Source organism: Acipenser ruthenus, chromosome 2 (assembly GCF_902713425.1).
Source record: "Acipenser ruthenus chromosome 2, fAciRut3.2 maternal haplotype, whole genome shotgun sequence".
NCBI lineage: Eukaryota > Metazoa > Chordata > Actinopteri > Acipenseriformes > Acipenseridae > Acipenser > Acipenser ruthenus.
Window position 1 is genome coordinate 66,122,551 of NC_081190.1, and position 24,146 is coordinate 66,146,696.

At 40.2% G+C, this 24,146-nt stretch overlaps 1 protein-coding gene across 1 annotated transcript; it reads right to left on the reverse strand.

Annotated features, from left to right (window-relative positions):
• Positions 1–2,983: 2,983 nt before the first annotated feature.
• LOC117408931 (G protein-regulated inducer of neurite outgrowth 3-like) lies at positions 2,984–22,873 on the reverse strand. The gene is made up of 3 exons (XM_034014401.3): positions 22,622–22,873; positions 21,617–21,664; positions 2,984–7,006 (listed from the first exon to the last, which is right to left on the reverse strand). The coding sequence occupies exon 3, from the start codon at positions 6,865–6,867 to the stop codon at positions 4,408–4,410; it is 2,460 nt and encodes an 819-aa protein (XP_033870292.3). The 5' UTR covers positions 6,868–7,006; positions 21,617–21,664; positions 22,622–22,873; the 3' UTR covers positions 2,984–4,407.
• Between the last annotated feature and the right edge of the window lie 1,273 nt (positions 22,874–24,146).

Sequence of the window (24,146 nt, forward strand, 5' to 3'; positions counted from 1 at the left end):
CATGGTGACATATGTTCCTACAGCCAGCACCTTCTTGTCAGGGGAACACTATTTATGTTTGTCGTATTCAGTATGGGCAAGACATGAGGAAATTGAGAAAAAGACTCTCCAAATTCACCAGATTATTCTATCTAAAGTTTGTTAGGAAAATGTGACTCTAAAAAATGTGCAGACTGTATTGAAGAATATCGCAGGATACAGAAGGAAGTAAACAACACAAGAGCAGGAAAAACAAGTGACAAGTGACAGTTATCTGAATAAATATAACTTAAGAAGTGCCTAAAGTTATTGTAATCAACCATATATAACTGAATATGAAGTCCTGAATTTACAAAATAAAAAAGGAAACTTTTCATTCAAGCTTGAAGACTACAAAACATGAGGCTATGTGATGGTTCTATCATAATATTTCCAAAAAGATTGTTAAGAGCAAAAGGCATTCATATGTAACTGCAAATGCTGGCTAGATCAGATCAACTGTAGGTATGACCTTGATTGTTAATGAAATGCAAATAGCTAGTTGGCTGATTATCAGTATCCATCAGAGTCCATTGTCAGTTTTTTACTCTTTACAAATTTTTAGTGATTTAGTGACAGGGGTCTGATCTTTAGAATATTGCAATGATAGATAGTTCACATATAAATACATCCCATACTCCCAAAGTGTTATTAAAACATGTACTGTTCAAATATTATACCTTACAGTGAATGAGACTTTTCCAGTGCTTTACATTATCTGATTACTTTCACAAGAACAGTAACACTTGAGCAGCCTGGTCATCTTTTTATGTACGGTCGGCTAAGGAAAGCAGATTAGATATTTATGCCTACCAGAATGTGATGTGCAAACAAAGCATTCTAGGGCAAAAAAAATAAATAAATTCACAGCATGGGCAGCAGTGTGGAGTAGTGGTTAGGGCTCTGGACTCTTGACCGGAGGGTTGTTGGTTCAATCCCAGGTAGAGGCCACTGCTTCTGTACCCGTGAGCAAGATACTTTACCTAGATTGCTCCAATAAAAACCCAACTGTATAAATGGGTAATTGTATGTAAAAATAATGCGATATCTTGTAACTTAGATAAGAGCGTCTGCTAAGAAATAAAATAATAATAAAAATAATAATAATAATACAAACACTGCATATTTTCAATTGAAGAATGTTATTCACAAAATATTATCCTAAAAGGGTAATAACACCTTTGTATGCAAATCTCTTGTCATCCATTTGTTTAGTTTTACAAACTGAAGCTGTATTAAGTATCAATGTAATTCAGGAAGTAATTTGTCTGATTTAAAGTATAAAAAAAGGCTTTTCATTTGTCAGCTCCATTGAACACAAGGTTTTCTCAGTGCTCCGACGTCTTGCCCCCTAAATGCATGTGAGATTTAGCTGTGCTTAAAATGTATATATTAAAAAATAGCATTGAAATGTGAGATCAAATTGAAAACAGATTTAAATGATAACTGAGTATCAGTACTGTCTATAGTATAATACATAACAGTGGTGTCTTTTAAGATTACAGTACTAACCATACTCAGTTATGTACAGTAAAACTGTATTATTGTCTAGACCAGGGGTATCCAACCCTGGTCCTGGAGAGCCCAGAATCCTCACATTTTATAGGTATCTACATCATCAATGGCTAAAGATAGGGAACACCTGTTAATTAAGCCAATAATGGGTGCAATTAAATGTTTGGTATAATGATTAGTATGCATTGTTTGAATAGCACCAGATTGAACATATTGAAATGCTGAAAGTAAATAGAAAAAGTAAAAAAACAAAACAAAAAAAAACATTGAAATAAAAATCAATGTCCAGACGATTAACAAGCCACCTGTATAGCAATAACTTACTTAGTCAAACAAAAGACTAAGCAATCAAGTCTTTACCATATGCTTTAAAAAATAAAATAAAAAAAAGTCTCAAAAAATCTAAGCATGACTTCCTAGGAGCTTTACAGATTGGAGATATGGAGACCATAAGAAAATCTTGGGTTAATAAACACGGTATGGGTAAGAAATATATTGCTCTTAGATTGTTATGCTTAGAGTTAATGAGGCACTTCTTACACCCACTGCGGTGTTTCAGGTTAATGGTTACACTCTGGGGTACCTGATGTATCTGACGAGTTTAGAATGGATTCTCAGATCTCCACTGAGATCACAGAGGTACTTTAGTTCTAAAAAAAAGTCATGTAATGGCTAAAAAAATGATACAAAATACAAAACTAAAACATAAGGAATACATTAGCTGACTGATATTTCCTACCATACCAAATTGACCTTTAAAGTGAACTCAAATGCCTTTCCTTCCTAAACCTGTTTTACTAAGATTTCTAGCCAGTATTATCCTATAATAACTAGCCACAGAAAATACCAGTCTATTTCCATGGAATCGACCTCTTCAAAAGGAAAACTGTTAAGACGATATAGGTCCTTGAAATACAAGTTACTTGTATTTTCACCACCCGTGACCTGACTTCTCTAGGGGAGGCACCACATGATAAAATCTTTACAAATCTTGCTTAAAAAGGCTATTCCTCTTTGAAACTTCACATTCCCATCATTGACATACTTTAAATATTCTCCTGGACATAAAGTGTGCATTAATGAGGAACCACATGATAAATCTTTACAAACCTTGCCTCGCTTAAAAAGGTTATTCGTCTTTGAAACTTCACATTCCCATCATTGACATACTTTAAATATTCTCCTGGACATAAAGCATGCATTAATGAGGAACGCAGATGTAAAATGAACAACCCTTCTTTAAGTTTCTTTTTTTAATAGCTTATTTCACACACTTTAATTCTGTCTCTTAATCACATTTTCTATTTGCCCTTCAGTGCAATGCTTCAGTTGGGATTTCAATCAGTGTCTTGACAAAAAGCCTAGTGTTAATTGGTACAGATAAGAATGTGAGTACTGTGTAATGTATAGTTTGTTCAAAGTCTTCCAGGTCACACTTTCAAATGATTGAAAATGAAATCCACAGAGATTTATAGCAGTATCTTTTTTAATAAAAGGTAAACACAACTTGGGAGTTGAAATACAGCCAACCACCTTGAATTAATCAGGTCAAGTTTTGGATTGGTCAGATTGGTATGTAGCAATAGCAAAAAACACAACATGGACATTGAAATATATCAGACCCATTTAGGTGTGTCTAGCCAAAAAATAAACCAACAACGGTAACTTTTACCTGGAAGCAACACAGATGAGTCTCAATGTGAAATGGTCTTTGATGATTTTTTAAAATTAGGATGTAAGTTAAATCTTTCAAAAAAATCTGTTCAAAAACATTTAACAAATGCACATGCTTTGCAATGGTTTATTATTTACCAGTAACGTGAAAGTTATCATACATAAAATCCCTTGGGATGGTTAGGGGTAACAAATTCACTTGCACATCATTTTTATTATTATTGTAATCTGGATTTCTATGATACAATCTTTCTTAAAAGTGTTTTTCATATACTAAGTTACTACAGTTGTTTAAAAAAAAACAAAAAAACTTGCAACTGGTTGCCCAAGTTGTTTATATGTAAAATTTACATTAACCCTTTGCATTCCATTTATTAAGTGCGTGTCAGGCGCGTCAGGTCCAATTTATTTTCACACGCGCAGTTAATTTTAGACGCGCTGTTTAAAAGTATTTTTTTCCACAGTCAAACGGGTTTAAAAGGCCCTGCATATCAGCAAAGCACTCACTAGGCATCTCCAGCCCCGCCCCACCCTTTCGTTCGCTACAGTTTTCACATATGCTAAGAAATAAATAATAATAATAATAATAATAGTTGTACATACCAATCGATCATCTCCTGATCACTTGTTTTATCACCAAACTCCTCAATAGTGCGATCCAAGTCATTATTTTATTACTATAATATCTCAAAAAAGCTCTGCAAATGTCTGTGTTATTCTCTGTGCGCTGATTCAGTAACAGACAGCTTGTTTCCTATGGCCGCCCCTATCTGATGCCAGGGGCAAGTATGACTATTCATGAGATACGCCCTTTTCTTTTTCGGCTTGTCTCGGCTTCTGTTGCTCCCACTTGGCCATTGAATGGTTTTCTCGGCTTTTTCAGGTGAAAAAACGACTAGAAACCCGTTTTCTGCGTTTTTTTGATGATGTCGGACAGGGTCCGACATTGGACCGCAAAGGATTAAAGTACTCTTACAGAAACCATTTGGGATTTTGGACCTGATAGGAATAATTGCAATGTCGGACCAGGTCCGACATAGAACCGCAAAGGGTTAAACAGTTCAGGCTAGATCGCACTTTTAACCAATTTCCATTTACCCATTTACTTGTTTATTTCAAAAAAACAATGTGAACGGAGACTATTTTACAGATGATGAAGGAAACGTAAAAGATATTTTAGACCCCAGCACAGACCCGAGTTCAGTCTATCACAGAGGAGGGACGAGGGCGCACGCAGCAGTTGGGCCGTCGGACATTCTGAAAGACGGACCTGAAAATGTTCTGCTGCCTCCTTTTATTTTTCTTACTGGTGGAGGTCTCTGAGGAAATGGACTTTCTGCTCTGAGTCTGCGGTGTTATTTTTTTTTCATGCTCTTTGATCTTGCACTGAAGGTGATTCTGGATGGCAAATCCCAGAGATTCAGGGTCTAGGGAGGCACCGTACACCTCCCAAGTCATTCCTTGTTCATCCCACAGTACGTCACGGACACCCTTAGATTTCTTTTGCTGTTTGCTTTTAGAGTTTGTCTCATTTTTCTTGTTTCCCAAATTAGTTTCTCTATGAGCTGAATTTTGTTTTGCCCCAGAAGATTTGTGGTCTGAATGCTTAGAATTAGTCTTGAGATTCTGGGCTTGTGTCGGTTTGCTACTGACCTTAGATTTATTTTCAGACTGCATGGATTGCTTCATACTATCAATGACAATATTTGGCTTGGCTGAAAGAACAGTATTATGATCATCTCTTTTAGACTGTGCAGATTCACTAGCTTTCCCAGTGGAGGAAGGTGGTGCTTGCTTTGAAGTATCTAATTTTATAGGGCAAAATTTCGTTTCCTCTGCTGAGGGAGAGCATTTAGTATCAGAAACATCTAGTTTGATTGCCTGGTTAGGCAAGGGCGTAACATCAGCAATGGCACTGCAAGAATGGTTGGTTGTACTTGGTTTAGTAGAGAGGCCATCAGAAGATACATCATTCACTCCAGTAGGGTCTGCTTTGTTCATGTTTTCCTGAGTCTTTGATGGCTCACTCTGTAACTTAATACTGGGAATAGGGTCTGCATGGCTGGGAGTCTCTATATTTATTTGGTAAACAGGTTTTAAAGGCAAAGCATCCTCTTTTACAATGCATTTATATTCTAGAGTGTTTTCCTTGGGCTTTGTTCCAGGTCCAAGTTCACTTTGAGTGGTTGATACGGAATGGTGAGTATTCACTGTTATTTTACAGGTAGCCTCAGCTAAATCAGCATCCACTTTAGCTGTCTCGGATTGGTCAGTTAAGTTGTGTATACCATTTCCTGGTGGGTGATACACAATTGCCTGAAAAGCATTTGTAAGAGGTGTCTTCGAAAGTACATCCTGAATGACACTAGGACCTTTCAATGGACCTACTCCTGTGGTGATTTCGTAAACGGGATTCAATGGCTCCAACCCAGTCTTAATCTGGTACACAACTGTTAGATGATCAGAATCATCTTTCCCTTCACAGCAATGGTTGGGGCAAATAATTGGTGGGAAAAGATATGGGCTAGTGGATGCTGATTTGCACTGAACACTGGGAACAGCTTGGATCTCTACATCCTGGCAGCTCTTTCTAGCAATGGGACTGCATTCAGACGGAAATGTCATTGTTGCTACCTCTTTAAATTTCTTCCTTTGCTCTTTTTGGCCTTGTGATGATTCTGGCAGAACGCTCTGGATATACACTGCCTGGTTTGCCATCTGTGCCAGTGTTAAGCCTTTCTGTTGTCCTCCAGGAGTCACAATATCCTCTGGCAGGCCTTCCTGTGTGGCTCTGTATGAAGATCTCTCAGAGTCCTTCAAGACCTTTAAGTCCTTTTCAATACACTCATGGTTTAATGCTCCTTTTAAAGTAGTCTGTTGAACTTCAATTGGTGAATGTATTGCCTTACTCTCTGACAGCTCTTTGTGAGGTTTCACTAGAGCTGTCTCCTCTTGGTTCTTTTTGGCACCATCAGTTTTTTCTGAAACATCATTACCTGTTGCCATATTGGAGCTCTGTGCTTTCAATTCCGCTGAGACCGAGAGATTCACTTTAGTGATGTCAGAATCCTTTCGTTTTGTTGATTGCAAGGACAAGGCAATGACATCACCTGTGACAATGCCAGCATGGCTCGTTATACTTGGCTTTGTAAGGAGACAATCAGAGGGGATATCTTTGTCATTTGCCTGTAAATCAGTCTTTGGTAAGTAAACTGGAGCAGGCTGGCTTGCTGTAGAACCTTCCTCCTTCTGAGAAGCTGTCAATACTGTTAGATTGGAGTTGTTATCCCTCATGTTTTCTTCTGTGTTACGGTCAGTGTTATGGTCAATGTTACACCAGCTTTTCAAATTTCCGGCTGAGTCCAATTCTTTGGGAATTATCATTTGTGATTTCCTGTTATCTCCTTTTGGATTACAAATATCCATCCTGCTTTGTTTTCCGCAGCTTAGGGTCTCATCAGCCGAAGTCATGTCTGACTCAATTAAACAAGCATTACTCTGTCTGTGATCAGCTGGGGACGTGCAAGTCTTGTTTAGATTTGAGCTTGTTTGTTTTTGCCAGTTGTCAGTAGACTCCTTGTTCCCCTGGTGATCTCCTGCTACGAGAGGTGTGCCCATTTGAACTGTTACAGTCCTCTGCGGATTAGGCATCGTCCCCATTGGAATCCCTTTCAACGCGTTGTCTCCTTGCAGAAGTCTTTGACAGCTGATATCGGTGGTTTCCTTTTGTGGGGGTTACAGAGTTTACAAGAGAAGTAAAGTCTTGTCCAGCCAAATTAAGTCCAACGGATTAGACCACCTAAAACAAAAACAAAAAGAGAAGCTTTTTATATTTCAGTAGAAGCAGTCGTTGTTAATGACCTACACAGGATGGTTTCAACTTCAGTAATGCATTAGTGCTATGCGATGCACTTGCATTTAAAGGGCAGCTGTATCTCCATGGAGAGAAACCCTATCCCTTTGCACAACAACTCTGCAGCATGTTAGGACTTGTTATGGTCAAAAAAAAGGTACATAGTAGGTTTTATTTTGAGAAATTGATAGTTTATTAGCTCCTGATAGTAGACAAAATAATACTGTTGCATACTTTAACGGTCTTCTGGCTAAAAAAAATATTCATGCCTCTAAAGGTATAACTTTCATGAGCCCATAATATTATGATACAGAGAAGAACTTGTGCTAAGGAATGTCCAGTTCAAGTTTCATTACCATTGCATTAGGGGTTCCCAAAATACAGTTAAAAAAGAAAACATGCATGAACACCTCCTATAACTATATCCCAATAGCTAGGGTTTTCATCATTAGAAATATTTTAAGAATACTGTTATATTTATTCATATTGTAAGGGAAAATAATTAACAAAATGTAAATCTTAGTTTCAGTTTAGATCATACTGTTTTATTTCCCTTTGAAGGCTGAGGGACTCCTGGAGGATAACATTAACAGACCATGCTCTAGCGAATCCCAATGATACTATTTTAGGCCTGGATTTTCAGTTTTTAACCCTTTGCAGTCCATTTATTAAGTGTGTGTCAGGCGCGTCAGGTTCAATTTATTTTCACACGCGCAGTTAATTTTAGACGCGCTGTTTAAAAGTATTTTTTTCCACAGTCAAACTGGTTTAAAAGGCCCTGCATATTAACAAAGCACTCACTAGGCATCTCCAGCCCCGCCCCACCCTTTCGTTCGCTATAGCTTTCACATATGCTAAGAAATAAATAATAATAATAATAGTCATACATACAGATCACTCATCTCCTGATCACTCGTTTTATCACCAAACTCCTCAATAATGCGATCCAAGTCATTATTTTATTACTATAACATCTGAAAAAAGCCCTGCAAATGTCCGTGATATTCCCTGAGTGCTGATGCATTAGCAGGCAGCTTGTTTCCTTATGGCCGCTGTTATCTGATGCCAGGGGCAAGTATGACTATTCATGAGATACGCCCTTTTTTTCTTTTTTTTCGGCTTGTCTCGGCTTCTGTCGCTCCCAGTCGGCCATTGAATGGTTTTCTTGGCTTTTTCCGGAGAATAAACGACTAGAAACCTGTTTTTTGCGTCTTTTTGATGATGTCGGACAGGGTCCGAAATTGGACCGCAAAGGGTTAAAGTACTCTTGCAGAAACCACTTGGGATTTTGGTATCGACTGTTTAAAATGCTGGTCTGAACTGAATCATTAAAGCTGTGAACAACTTATTATTTGTATGTGCCTGTCACAAAGACGGCCAGAGTGGGTGGCGTCAGACCAGACAGGAATACACAGACAGAGACGGTGGTGATGAGGAGCTGAGTGCAATGGCTGCACTCAGCGTTTATTTAACAAATAAAAGGGTTTAACAGTACAAAAAACAGGACACGGCACTTGACGCCAAAAGAAACATATAAACAAAACGGACTAAACAGTGAACAGACAAACGGACAAACACGGTGAGCAGATAACACTAATTACTTTACTTTAGACTTTCTTTTCTCCTTCTCTCTCTCCCGTTCTCCACTCACCGAACACCAACCCCGACTGAGTGAAACTGTGCATCTATATATACTGTTGTGCTGGGATTCAATTACTAATTAATTACTCACTTGAATCCCAGCACGTGAATTCATTACGTGCAACCCCGTGCCACACATTATACACATTTTATCTGCACGTGAAGTGATGTGCCATCCTCGTGCCTAAATATAATTATACACTTTACACACACGTGAAACACAGACCCGTTTATATCCCGTGTACCAATCTATACACCAACATTAACATACGCACGCATATACACAACACAGAACACACAAATGCACACAGGGCGGGGCACTTTGCCACATATACCCCCCCTTGTGCGCAGCACACATGGCCTCAACGGCCACCTCCCCCCTTAAATACCCAGCAGTCCAGGCCAAAGTCTCGGGCTGGGAAGGGAGGCTTTAGTGGGCCCATGGCTGGACATGCTGTCAGCTCCCCTGCCGGTAGTGGCACGGCTGACAGCATGCTGGTCCCGTCCTGCAGCGAAAAAGCTGCGGGGGCAGGTGGTCCCCCGACCTCCCCCTTCTTCATAGCCGGCAGCTCCCTCCTGTGGGGCTCCGGCCACAAGAACTCCTGCAGCGAAACTGCTGCTGGGGAAAGTGGTCTCCAGACCTCATCCCCCTTCTTCGTGGCCGGCAGCTCCCCTTTCTGTGGCTCCGGCCACCGTACTCCCTGCGGAGGTACGGGCAGCAGAGACAGCTCCTGCTCCTCTGCTCCGGGCGGTGGTGGAGGCAGAGGCAGCTCCAGCTCCTCTGCTCCTGGCGGTGGTGGAGGCAGAGGCAGCTCCAGCTCCTCTGCTCCTGGCGGTGGTGGAGGCAGAGGCAGCTCCAGCTCCTCTGCTCCTTGCGGTGGTGGTGGCGGAGGCAGAGGCAGCTCCTGCTCCTCTGCTCCTTGCGGTGGTGGTGGCGGAGGCAGAGGCAGCTCCTGCTCCTCTGCTCCTTGCGGTGGTGGTGGCGGAGGCAGAGGCAGCTCCTGCTCCTCTGCTCCTTGCGGTGGTGGTGGCGGAGGCAGAGGCAGCTCCTGCTCCTCTGCTCCTGGAGGTGGTGGAGGCAGAGGCAGCTCCTGCTCCTCTGCTCCTGGAGGTGGTGGAGGCAGAGGCAGCTCCTGCTCCTCTGCTCCTGGAGGTGGTGGAGGCAGAGGCAGCTCCAGCTCCTCTGCTCCTGGCGGTGCTGGCTCCCTCTGCTGTGGCGGCTGGGCATGTGCACGCCGTGCTGCCTTCAGCAGCATAGCGAGAGGCTGCTGGGGGACACCAGCATCCTGCCCTTCTCCCCCCCAAAAATTTTCAGGGGGTTGAGCCTGTAACTCCTCCCCTTCTGGCTCTTGGGGCTGAACCAGCAGGCATTTTCCCTCTGCTGGTGGCTTGGGTCCCAGGGCTGTGGAAGCCCCGACTTGCCTCCCTTTGGGCTGTGGACGCACCGACTCCTCCCTTTTGGGCTGTGGACGCCCCGACTCCTCCCTGTTGGGCTGTGGACGCCCCGACTCCTCCCTGTTGGGCTGTGGACGCCCCGACTCCTCCCTGTTGGGCTGTGGACGTTCGGGCTCCCCCCACTCAGGCGTAAGACGTTCGGGCTCCTCCCACTCAGGCGTAGGACGTTCGGGCTCCTCCCACTCAGGCGTAGGACGTTCGGGCTCCTCCCACTCAGGCGTAGGACGTTCGGGCTCCTCCCACTTAGGCGTAGGACGTTCGGGCTCCTCCCACTCAGGCGTAGGACATTCGGGCTCCTCCCACTCAGGCGTAGGACATTCGGGCTCCTTCCGCTTGGGCTCCTCCCATTTGGGCTGTGGATGCTCAGGCTCCTCCCATTTGGGCTGTGGAGGCAAAACCAGCAGGCATTCACCCTCTGCTGGTGGAGATGGGGACAGCAGGCACTCACCCTCTGCTGGTGGAGATGGGGACAGCAGGTACTCACCCTCTGCTGGTGGAGATGGGGACAGCAGGTACTCACCCTCTGCTGGTGGGCCTGCTACCTGGGCTGCTGTTCCTTTTATCGTTGCCTCCAGGTAGCTGAGGAGAAACTCCACACCTTCCTCCAAGGTGTTTGGGGTGTGTTCCTCCTGATAGGCCTCCCATCTCTCACTGTCCATCATCCACAGGGCCCGGACGATTATGGGCAGAGACTGGGCCTCCAGCCCAGCATTCTCTAGGAACCAGCCCCGCAGTTTGATGGCGTCTTCTGCCATTGACCTTTTTTTTTTTTTTTTTTTTTTTTTTTTTCCCAGACCCCTCCTGGTCTGACGCTTGGAGGCGCGGCTATCCCACGATGACACCACGTGTCACAAAGACGGCCAGAGTGGGTGGCGTCAGACCAGACAGGAATACACAGACAGAGACGGTGGTGATGAGGAGCTGAGTGCAATGGCTGCACTCAGCGTTTATTTAACAAATAAAAGGGTTTAACAGTACAAAAAACAGGACACGGCACTTGACGCCAAAAGAAACATATAAACAAAACGGACTAAACAGTGAACAGACAAACGGACAAACACGGTGAGCAGATAACACTAATTACTTTACTTTAGACTTTCTTTTCTCCTTCTCTCTCTCCCGTTCTCCACTCACCGAACACCAACCCCGACTGAGTGAAACTGTGCATCTATATATACTGTTGTGCTGGGATTCAATTACTAATTAATTACTCACTTGAATCCCAGCACGTGAATTCATTACGTGCAACCCCGTGCCACACATTATACACATTTTATCTGCACGTGAAGTGATGTGCCATCCTCGTGCCTAAATATAATTATACACTTTACACACACGTGAAACACAGACCCGTTTATATCCCGTGTACCAATCTATACACCAACATTAACATACGCACGCATATACACAACACAGAACACACAAATGCACACAGGGCGGGGCACTTTGCCACAGTGCCTAATACCAGTATGTGCGTAATCATTCAGTGTGTGCTTTTTACCCTTTTCCTTAATTAACAATGAAAATAAATAAAAAAATAAAAAATCTGAAATAAGAATGTGGCTATGTGGCAAGTTGGCTGTAATGGGTGACGTCAGACCAGGAAGTAAAGGCAACACACACGGCAACTGCGGGGTAAATATGAGACGCTACGGCGTTCACTATTTATTAAACAATAATACACTCTACATAAACACAAAGCAAAAGGGCACATTGACCAAAGTAAATAAGTAGTAGTCTCCCTCTGGCAGTGGAGGCAGGAGCAGCAGGTAATCTCCCTCTAGCGGTGGAGGCGGGAGCAGCGTGTAGTCTCCCTCTGGCGGTGGAGGCAGGAGCAGCGGGTAGTCTCCCCCTGGCGACGAAGACGGGAGCAGCAGGTAGTCTCCTGGCGGCGAAGGTGGAAGCAGCGGATAGTCTCCCTCTGGTGGTGGAAATGAGAGCAGCAGGTAGTCTCCCTCTAGCGGTGGAGGTGGGAGCCGGGGGTAGTCTCCTACTGGTGGCGAAGGCGGGAGTAGCGGGTAGTCTCCTGGCGGTGAAGGTGGGACCAGCGTGTAGTCTCCCTCTAGCAGTGGAGGCAAGAGCAGCAGGTAGTCTCCCTCTAGCACTGGGGACTGATACGGCTCTCCCTCGGTCTCAGGGGACTGGTGTGGCTCTCCTTCGCTCGAGGGGAACTGGTGCAGTGCTCCTTCGGTCACTGGGGTAGGTGTGTCTCCTCCGTCTCGCGCTGGAGACAGCGGGGCTTCCCCCTCTCATGCTGGAGACAGCAGGACTTCTCCCTCTTGTGCTGGAAACTGGTGCTTCTTCTCTTCCTATTCCTGGAGGAGGGGGCAGTTTCTTCATAACACACTTTTTTTTCTTAAAAAAAATAATAAACACTTTTAGAAAATAATACCTACAGCACTCCCTGGTCTGATTCATGGAGGCGTTGTTTATCCCCCTTCTGACTCCATATGTGGCAAGTTGGCTGCAGTGGGTGACATCAGACCAGGAAGTAAAGGCAACACACACACACACACACACGGCAACTGTGGGGTAAATATGAGACGCTACGGCGCTCACTATTTATTAAACAATAATACACTTTAAATAAACACAAAACAAAAGGGCGCATTGGCCAAAGTAAACAAACACTATAACAGAACACAAAACGAATGAAAACGCGTACCCTTCAGGAAGGTGAGTAGGCAAGTAAGGTTTGTAGGATAGCAATTGTATTTCCAGTCTATCTCTCTTCAGACAGACACATCTCTGTTCTCCACTCCCCCCTTGCAAAAGCTGTGGGTCTCCATTTATATGCAACCATCTCCAGATTAACAACAATCAATCAATCCGGAGATGGTCGCATTCTACACGGGTTTAAATTAGTCTGCATGACTGTCAGCTAATTCAGTACAAATGGCAGCGACTTTTCGTCCACACCGCAAATAATAACATTACAGGCTTTCTGCTGTCATATATAATACAATAAATCATAATAATATAATCAATCATAATAAACAGCGGACAAATATACATAGGAGGTGGGCCTCTCCATCACAGGCAATTACAAAAAATACTGAATATTTTGTTTATAAACTAGAAGAGCATACCCGGGGGTATAATGAAAGGGAATTTTTAGCACTGTCATAGAATGGTTTGTATTTTTAGCTTTGTCATAGAATGGCTTGTATACATGAAGAAGAGAAATAGTTGTAAAGTCATTGAAGTATACTTCATTAACAGTTTCTGGTATTTGGCGGGAGGTTACAACAAATGTACTTTTTTATGGAACAAATACGATTATCAAAACGTGACTTTTTATAATACAATTGCCTGATGGCAAAACAGCAGTAAACAATATAAATGTTAACAGGCAATACAGCGGCGTGTATTGCTCTGTTTACAATCCACGGGTTGGTCCCGAAATAATACACAGCCCCGTTCTTATTCACCCACACGTAACACAGACACAAACACAAGTCCACAGTGTGTGCTCTAGTGCTCGTAGTGACAATACAGTTCTTCAGTGAATTAGATTTTGATGTGTTCCGCCATATTGAGATTTCCTGTGAAGTCACTGGTTGGAGAGCTCGACCGGCAGGTTTGTAAACAAAGATGGCAAATCTCACAGAGCACTCCGACATGGGAAGTGACCGTTCTTCATCAGACTTTGAAGAGCTACAATCCATTGGTAAAAACTTTCCAGTGCCTTATGAATTTCAGCCAATCATAGAGCACCAAATAGGCCCTACTGAAAGAAAGGATTCAGATTCCAAATGCATTTACTTTACTACTAAGTACTATGGACATTTGGTAACTGGACAACTCATGTAAAAGCTAAATGTAGATTGTATATAATGTACTTACAAAGCACTGAATCTAATGTTAAAATGTGACATTTTCCAAACAATTTGCATTAGAGAAACCACTTACTTCACACACTTCACATACTTCTCCAACTAGTGACGTCACAGGAGCGATTTCCAGCAATGGCGGATTACAGTTTGAGAGCCCGCGGAATTTAAACAGCTCGTTTGACATATACACATCAAAAACAATACAAAAACACCTGAGATTACATTGCTTTCCCATCTATTTTATCATTTACAAACAAACCAAAAAGTGTTTCCTATTCCCTTTAAACACCACAAGCCATACCTCAGAATACTCACATCTGTCAATCTCTGCAAATGAATTCCCGCTTAAAAACTCAACATCTAAAAGTCTTTTTATATAACATCATAAAACTATAGAGGCATGCAGTCTGCCTCATAAATAGCTGTCTTATATTGAAGAACAGCTGCTCCAAGCCATATTTTATATGTATGTTGGGGCAATTTTAGGACTTACAGTAAGCAGATTTGGCAGATTGAGGTCTCCATTCTCCAGTGCTCTCAATCACTCATATAAAAGAACCAACTCCTTTGAGGCATGATGAAATAGTAGTACTTTTATACCTAAGCAGTGCCAATAGAGGTGGTTATATATTTAGTTCTGGAGAGAACTATGTATGCCTGATGCTCAACTAAGGGCTATGTAACTGGTCTGCTAATAACAGCAGTTACAATTAATATGCTTGTTGCATCATCTGTTTTTTTTGACATCCTTAAATTATGGCTATTTGGCGCTAATGTTTTTCATCTGTAACTTCCAAAACAAAATCTTAAATTCTAAGTAAGTGGAGTCAACAAACATTTTGGCATTAGTCATTAGTGTATGTGATGATATATATGTATGCAATAAGGACCGACAGGGTGTCCATATACGTGAAATATATACGGACGCCTCGGGGCGTTGTGAGGCACGAAGTCGAGTGTCTCCAACCCCAGAGAAGTCTGTATATTCGACATACACGGACACCCTGAAGGGACTTATTGAATTTATAATGCAGGTCAAACAATGGATTTGAAAAAAAAAGTCATGTTTAGGGCAAAAAAATTATTTGTTTTTTATTAAATATCCTTATGCCAATAAAGTAGTGCCATTTATAACTTTGAACTACACACTAAGTTAAGCTGAGCAAATTAATTTAATTGAAACTAGCAAAAGTAAGTAAATGTTTATTTTTGATATGGGTTGAACTGTAAATTGCCATTGAAAAGATCCACCAGGAGGCGGCACTGATTTCATTTTTTTTTTTTCATCTCAGAGCAAGACGCTGTTGTTTGAGCAGAATGGAGGGGGAGTGGGTAAAAATAAATTCAGTGCCGTCTTGGATTTCAATCATTTTTTGAGGTCTGTGTCGGAAAGGGCTGGATAATGTGCAGATGTGTCTTTTTGTGTTTTTCTGTAGCGTTTACAAGCCGCTAAAAAGACGGGGTGAGTGTGTGTATAGTGACAGATTCTCCAGTTTTGTTTTCATTTAGACAGTGGTTTATTCCAGCTCAGCGATTAATCTAGCTTGAAATGTTATATTATTCTCCATGTGCATTTCTTACATTCCCACAGAAATCTCTTAGTATTTTATAAAGATTTCCTTAAGATGTACATTTTCCACAGCTGAGACAATTTGTTTTTTGTTTCAGCCAGACCTGAAAGAAAGCAATTAAAAAAGAAAATTGGATTTTTTTCCATTTTGCTATCTTCCAGCTAATTTAATTGTTCTTCATCCAAATCTGCATGTCTACTTACTACGTTTGGGGTTTTTTTTTTGCTGGTAAGTGGTCACTCAGTTTTATAGTTGCTGTACATATGTAACTGTAAACAAGATGGCTACCGTTACTTTAAATTCTGTGAGGCAGCGCAGTGATTTCGAATATATGACAAGGCTCCAACTGTCCGTATCCATCCAATATACAGACAGCTGGAACATTGCTCGACCAATCACGCTGCTTGTTTCACGTTCCATTGCCAGACTGATTTTATATATATATATATATATATATATATATATATATATATATATATATATATATATATATACATACACAGTACACACTGCATATTATTTTTGATGACATAGTAATACCAGATTCTGTGATTCACAGAGACATGTCATGCAGTATAACATCATAGTTGTGACAGCGAGGACCCTGTTGCTGGTTCAGCTGCACTGCTGCATTGGTAAACAGGAAGCCGTGCCCAGAGCTGAGTTGATTGGGAGGTCCTGATTGGCTGAGGGGGGGCATGCTCAGAGAGCTTACGCCTGTTTAAGAAGGCAGCAGCGCCAACGTTCGAGGCAACTGCAAAACCATAGCTACACAGGCGGGCGCTGAGCGAAAGCTTACGCTACGCTGCTCCATGGAGAGAACTACTACACAATGCCCTTCCACTCCAAGACAAGACGGTGCTCGTGAAGGCATTGCCCAGCCAAGGCCGTTTGAATAGGCCGGAGTTGCCATGAGGATGCCGGGACTTTGGCAGCCCAGGCGTACAGTAGGTCAGTTTAGGGGATTTAATCCCAAAATAAGTACAGTGAGGGTTAGTAATGTAGCAGGTTTCTGGAGCGGAATGTTCCTTTTAGTGGGACTAGTGCTTGCCATTTGTGGGCAAACTTTTATTTTTAGCTTTGTTTTCTTTTCTTTTCTTTATTAAATCCGGTGCTAGGATTACCATTGTTGGTACCCTAGCGTTGGGCTTGTGTTGTAATTGAATCTGCAGGACTGTACGACGTGTCAACACCCACTGCTCTGCGTCTGATTCAGTATTATTCAGTGACGACCCACTTATGTAACATCGCCCTGTTACAACAGTATTTGTGGTGATGGCCAGATGGATCGCAAGCGTGCAGTTAAACCGCTCAACCAAGCCATCGCTCTGCGGATGAAGGAGGGTTGTCTGCGACAGCGGGTGTTTTTTCAGTTAATGAAAACTAAACGAAATAGTAATAGAAACTGGAAAAACTAAAACGAAAAAATAAACACGAAAAACGAATATTCTGAGATGTATTCATAACGTTTCACGAAAATGCTATATAAATAGCACAGCCATGCGCAATGATTTCATGGTCTGTGGCACTGTTATTAATATAGAGTCTTGATCGAACACGTGACTAAACTCACAGCTCTGAATCCCTCCCCCATAGTGATATTGAGTCGTGGTACGATTTGAAGCTCAAGTATCCGGTTATGTGCAGTAAAGATTTCTGCAAAATTAACAAGGTGACCTCCCCCCTCATGAAGTGGCACTTGTCCAGGTGTAGCCTGAGTCCAGCAGTGGTCACTCAGCGTAGCACTCTCCGCAGAAGGATGCTCCATGCACCAGCAGGTCGTCCAGTTAGACGAGGAATTCTTGGGAGGGGACGCCGACCAGAACCTTCTCCATGAGCCATTTGAAGGTCACTGGGACGTTGCACAGCCCGAACGACATCACATGGAACAGCCGAGTCCCCTGCCCATCGAAAAGTAGCCGTTCTTGAGGTCCAGTGATGAGAACCACATCGACCTTGCTAATAGGTCCAGGCACTCATCGATGAGGGGAAGGGAGTAGGAGTCATTTTTGTTCACCTCGTTCAGCCATCTGTAGTCCGTTCTGGCGGCAGTGTCATCTCTATCCCAGCACGGATCCTCACCTTCATTTTCCGCAGTGTCCGAGCCATAATCCCACTTCTGATCACTAATGTAGTGTTATGTGGAAATGAAGCAGGCTCACAAGTTTTGCAGGTTCTTGAAATTCAACGGTTTATTAAGCTGTGACTACACTTTTACATATATATATATGGTAAAAGTGCATCTGGTAGCAAGTGCACTAACGTATCTTCATCAGGTATATTAACACCAGCAGGATACATGAACTCAAACGATACTCAAACGATACTCAAACGAGGGCGGCTCCTATCAGTCCAGAAGGCGAGATCCTGGGCCAAACAGTCAATCATGCCACACTACACTTTACATCTTACAATGCTGGGCTTCGATCTTTGAATGTAGACTTAAAATAAATTGAAAGCAGTGGAGGGTGGACAAAACATTCTTGTATGCGTTCCAGATGTTGATAGAAGAAGGGTGGAAAACGTCTTAGCCATTGTAAAAATTGTCAAGGATGATGGCCTGAACCACTTGGCCACAGCTGGAGGATCTCTGAAGCGCCTTTACAGTCGGAATGAATTTCAATTGTCTGATAGTTCATTCCTAACTGTGGACAAAGTACCCAAAGAAAAACTTTCTCAGTACAGCAGCAGCAGCTAATTCTGGGGCTATGCAAGGCTTAATTTCTTGCAAGTGCAACAAGTTTTGTCAAACAAAGAAGTGTGTAAGGGCATTCAGTGCAATACTAATGCCAAAGCTGCATGCCTCACAAAAACAAATAAAAATACAGTGATTTGTATGTTTCTAAATCTAAATTGTTTTAAAATGAGACTCAGTGCAGTGGAGCTCTCAATATGGTTTATTTTGAAAATGTTCATTTAGCAAAGTTGTCATCATCTAATATAAAAAAATTGTAAGAAGGTTTTCTTGTTGTCTGGTGCTGATCGGGTCTGCAAAACCTGTTTTCTAAAAAGTGGTAGTTCACCCCTTCCTATGATTTATGAGAATATTAAATGTTTTTAACCATACTTTTCTTTCTTTCTTTCTTTCTTTCTTTCTTTCTTTCTTTCGCTTAAAAACAGTGATTAGACAAACATGGATTGACATTTGATTTTGCAGTTTAAATGCTGTGTATAAGGTGAGCAGATGTCCCGTTTTGGACAGGACAGTCCCACTTTTGGAACACTGGCCCCAGTGTCCCCAGAATCTTTTTTGGAACTCTCATTTTGTCCAATTTTTTTCCCCAGAGCATTGTCGCGCTGGTAACAGCATATTGTATTTTCATGCAGACTGCTGTGTTACTACCATATCTAACTTAATACAGTACAATGACACTTGATGTGACTAAAGAGAAGGTTGAATGGACAGTAGCATTAAAAAGCGGCTGTACAGCGGCGTGCAAATCTGGAGAATTACTGAACAGTCAACGTTCATATTTGAAACCAATCACAGAGAATTGCGGGTGGGTTTATCCACTGACTGCTGCTAAAACGAACTGGCAGCTATCCTCGTCTGAATCATCGCTCTCACTGCCCGAAGAGGTTAGGCTACTGTAGTCTAACAGTAACGGCTCATACAGGTACCATTGTATTGTGCTGGAATTATTCTCTTCATCCATGATATTTGTATATCTGTGTGCAAACGTCTTTGCTTCGTGTGTAGCTATAGGCGACAATTGCGGAAATCAACGCTGTCATGTGACATCACCGTGCCAAGTTTACAACGCAGTGCACTGAAGCTTGTCGTGGTTTGAACACTTTGTGCATTAAAATCACAACAATAGGAGGGGCTGTAAAATACGTTAAAGTATTTGAAAACATATTTTCTTTTGAAATAAGTCTATATTCACTTTCACCACAGGTACCCTCTAAGAAACGTATGATAGTGAATAATACAAAATAATTTATTAATTAGTTATTTTCACATTTATGAAATTCATGTAAAAAATATTTGACAAGTTTCAGTTTATGTTGTTTTTAGCAATAATGAAATACAATAGTTTCAGGTCTCCAGGTGCCAATTTAATTACTTTAAAAAAAGTCTTTACATTGATAGTTGAGTGCTGTATATGATACAAATAGTTTAAAACAATTACAAAAAAAGAATCATGTCCTTGTTTCATTTTACCTTTCTTCTTTAAAACATATCTAAATAAGCTGCCTAGAGTCAGGATACATCTCTTTTTAATTTGGTGAGCCCTTATTTTTATTTCTGTGTTAAATGTGTTATAGAAGAAGTATAGTTTATCCTGTAAATTTTAAGAAAAAAATAGAGACAAAGATTAATGCTATCTGTTGCATACATGTGATAGCTATATAAGGTATTTTATTAGTATTTTACATTATCAGATCTATTAGTTTAATAGAAGAAAAACAACACTGATAAAAAAATGCTTTTCCTTCAAAAGAGGCAAATGTCAGGGCTCGAATTACTGGGGGCTGGGGTGGGCTCGATCCCTTTAAGTTTCACTAAATAGTTTGATTTTGACATTTCTTGCCTAGTTTTGACATTTCTTGCCTTGTCTGCAGTTTTTCAGTACCAATCAATGATAAAGAGAAAGCGTTTCCAGACAATCTGAACACTTCTCTGTGCATTTTACATAGGCTAATGCTTAATGCTTATATTAAGGAAGATTAAATTGTATTCCTTTTGTAAATACAGAAGTGACAACATTTAATTTGATCAGAAAATGAATATGATTTAATCTTATTACATCTTGATCCATTTCTCAGCCTATACTGTTTACTCAGAAAAATAAACTCCAGCCAAGATCAGCAAAGAAATTAGCCTTTTAAAATACGTAGTTATCTAATTTAAAGCGATGCCCGTCGGCTTACAGCATGTTAATGGGGGAATTTGGAAATACAACTATTCGGAGAAACTTAAAGGGTTTGCCTACGTGGATTACTAATTACCAGACTTAATAACTACTTCAGAAGGAAATTCCTGTTTCTGCATTCAGGGCAGCTTCTGAACAAAACTCGGAGAAGCTGATTTAGTGGGCTTCACTTATTGCACACAGTCAAAAGATAGGATATTTAACACATTTCATCACCTTTAACAGTAATTGTTTAATAGTAGAAAGTGGCTGAAAAGAAATCCTAGTATCTATTAATCATGGCACATTAATGATCCAAGCAGAAACTGCAATAGAAAAAAATATACAGAACAAATACCATATCATATTAAATGGTAAGAAAATAAATATTTTGAAAAAAATATATTCTATGAAGTAACCATTTAATAAACAGAAATATTGAGATATGTAATGCTTTCATACAGGTAGGGCCTGGTTTGCAGATTGGACACTGGAGGATAGCAGAGAGAGAGAGAGAGAGAAAGAGAGAGAGAGAGAGAGAGAGAGAGAGAGAGAGAGAGAGAGAGAGAGAGAGAGAGAGAGAGAGAGAGAGAGAGAGAGAGAGAGAGAGAGATGGAAAGTGGAAATCAGAGAGTGAAGATGCAGTTTCTTAGCCAGAAAAGGGACTAGATGCAGTTTCTTAGGCAGAAAAGGGACTAGATTTGCAGCAGTAATCAGCAATAAAATAGAATCTCGGGATTTGATATTATTGAATTGCTATTGTGTAATGTAATAAATATACTTGTTGTGTAGACATTAAATTAGAAAGACAATAAGATAATTTATTAACAGAAAAAAAAGTTTTTGAAAGTAAAAGATTGCACTCTGAAGATCACCATGAGTCTGCATTCACTTTCAATATGATATTAGATCAAACATTGCCAAAGTGAAAATAAAAATCCTACAGCTTCGTTGTATCTTTTAAGTTGGAAGCTATTCAAATATTTTATACTGTCCCAGTTTAAGGACTTAAAAATCTGGTCATTTTAGCTGTGTATACTACACATTAGTCTTATAATATGAATAAAACAATCAATTTTTATTTTATTTTTTTCTCTAACTGTATTTTCTAAATAACAAGACGAGAACATTACGAACGTTATTTCAAACTCGCTTGAAGTTTAATGTTTAAGGTCACTATCCTCCTAAATTACTTACCACGACCCTTGCAAATGACGCCACGGTCGGTCTCAATGGGTTAACCTCCTGCATAAATAATAAATACATACATAATTAATCAATGACATGCATCTCATAAATATAATTTATTGATTCTATGTTCATTCAATACAAAAAAAGATTCTATTGAAACGTTTGTATTTCACTTGACGTACATGTTTAACACCCCGCAGTCAATTGCTATTCAGAGATTGAGCAGCATCTTCAAAATCTGTTCGGGAACTGTGCATTTGCTCAAAGCACATTTCGTATATCGCTGTCTCTTCTTTTCTGTTTCGTTCTTTGCTTGTTTGGTATTTTACATTTCGCAATTTGTTAATTTGTAAATGCTCAAATCGCAAAATAGTTATTTTTGTCCGTGCCTGACGAAATCCTGACTCTTGAGTGTTTACAAATCTGAACAAATCACTGACATTGCCTAAAGTCCACACACACACACACACACACACGTATATATATATATATATATATATATATATATATATATATATATATATATATATATATATATATATATATATAATCAGCAATATTTGTTTTTGTTTTTGTCTATTATACACATTTACCTCAATCCTTATCAATGCACTATAGTCAACTCAGGAGGCAGACATAACACCTAGCCCACGTTATTTGCTCTGTCTTGTGTAACCCTTTTGCAGTGTGTGTTGGCTATTTGAAAAAGCAGGGAGACGGTACACGGAGCAGAGAGGAAACTGAATCAAAACGTCAATAAATAAATAAATAAATAAATAAATAAATAAATAATAATAATAATAATAATAATAATAATAATAATAAACTGTAGCCTATTGTGTCGGAATTTAAAAAAACAAAAACAAAAAAACAGTAAAGTGATCTCTAGAAATGTTGAAATATATAACCTTTTTATCGAAAATTAAGTATATAAAAATTTGAATTACCAACAACAACTTGGTACTTTTTTGTCTGGAATAATAAAAAAAGATCATGCAATGCAATGCCTACCTTGATCCTTGATGTACTGTACCTTGGAATGGCAAGATTCTGCATCAGTAAAGGTGGAAATGACCTTGCAGACAAAGTCATCATCTGGTGTTCACCCATCCAGGATTGAAAATAATTAAGAACCAGAATACTTTAAATCTCTGTGGTTTAATTTAACAGAAAGGCTTAATTGGATTATGCCACTGGTTAGCTGTTGGTATGTTTGCCTGACTGTGTCTGCAGCTGAGCCTTTCCATTGCATTTCAATGCAAATGGTAGTGGAGCCACATAACAGGCAACGTCAGAGCCACATAACCACGCCTTTTGAAGAACGGAGCTGAAAGCTAAAGAGAATAAGGGGCTTTATCAGAAAAAAATGAGGTTATTGATTCTTTGATAGGTATTTCATTTACAAAGCACTAAGCTTACCAGCTAACCATGTGAATACTTCGGTACTGGTAACTTACAATCGTTTACCATTTTGTTTTAATTGTTGTTCATTCATTCCGTCCTACAGTGACGGTGATATTATGTCAAAACAACAGTACTGGTCTGTCAACACAGCAACCCCAATACACAAATACGCACTCCCGTACAGACAGAAATTACATTATTTAGCATTAACTCAGCGAGAGCCGAAACTGTGCTTGTATTCCTCATTCTCGGTGAGTGTGATCTTGCATAGCACTCATATTCATTTTAACATGTATACGTTATACATTGCTGACAGGACCATTAGTTTTAGGGACACGTGTGGATTTTCCCTTTTGGGATGTGCTTTCCACAATATCATATGTTATGTTACACTTATAGACCAAAAAAAGTTGGCACTATTGAGTCATTACTGTCGTATTTAATTTATCACAACTGCCTTATACAATAAAAGCCAGTTTATAACGTTTTTCCTTTAAGATTTATCGTAAACTATTCGGTTGATTATTTATGTATTTATTTTTTGCACATGCTCATTTCCCCCGCCTGTTAAAAGTGTGTTGGATTAAAATATATTGTTGTCATCGATATTAATGTAAGTATAATTTAAATGTAAGTATGTATTTAAATAATTAAAAATCAGTAATAACTAATAAAAAAAAAAGCTGCTGGTCAATCAATCATTGAAAAACAAAAGCATCAAAATGTATCTACAAAATTAGTACGCAATTGTGGATGTTTTTATGTAATTAAACTAGTTCATACACCAATATAGTTTAGTAGGTAACTTGTTATCAAAACCTTGAATATAATATACAATAGCCAGTTTGAAATTGAATATCTATAGTAAGCATCTACTCATATTAGTATTAAAAAGCAATTTGGTGATAACCAGAAAAGCACACTTTTAATTTTAGAGTTTCATATTTCTAGCAAATTCAATGTTGAAGATTTTGTTCCAAATTATATTATTACGATTATCTGCTGTACCCAAAAGTCTCGTGCCCGTTCACAGATTTCAGAAATATAAATTTTGTATTAAAAGAATGACGTTTTTCAGAACAATACTTGTTCCATATACATTTTCAAAACGTTTGACTATTTAGTTTTAACT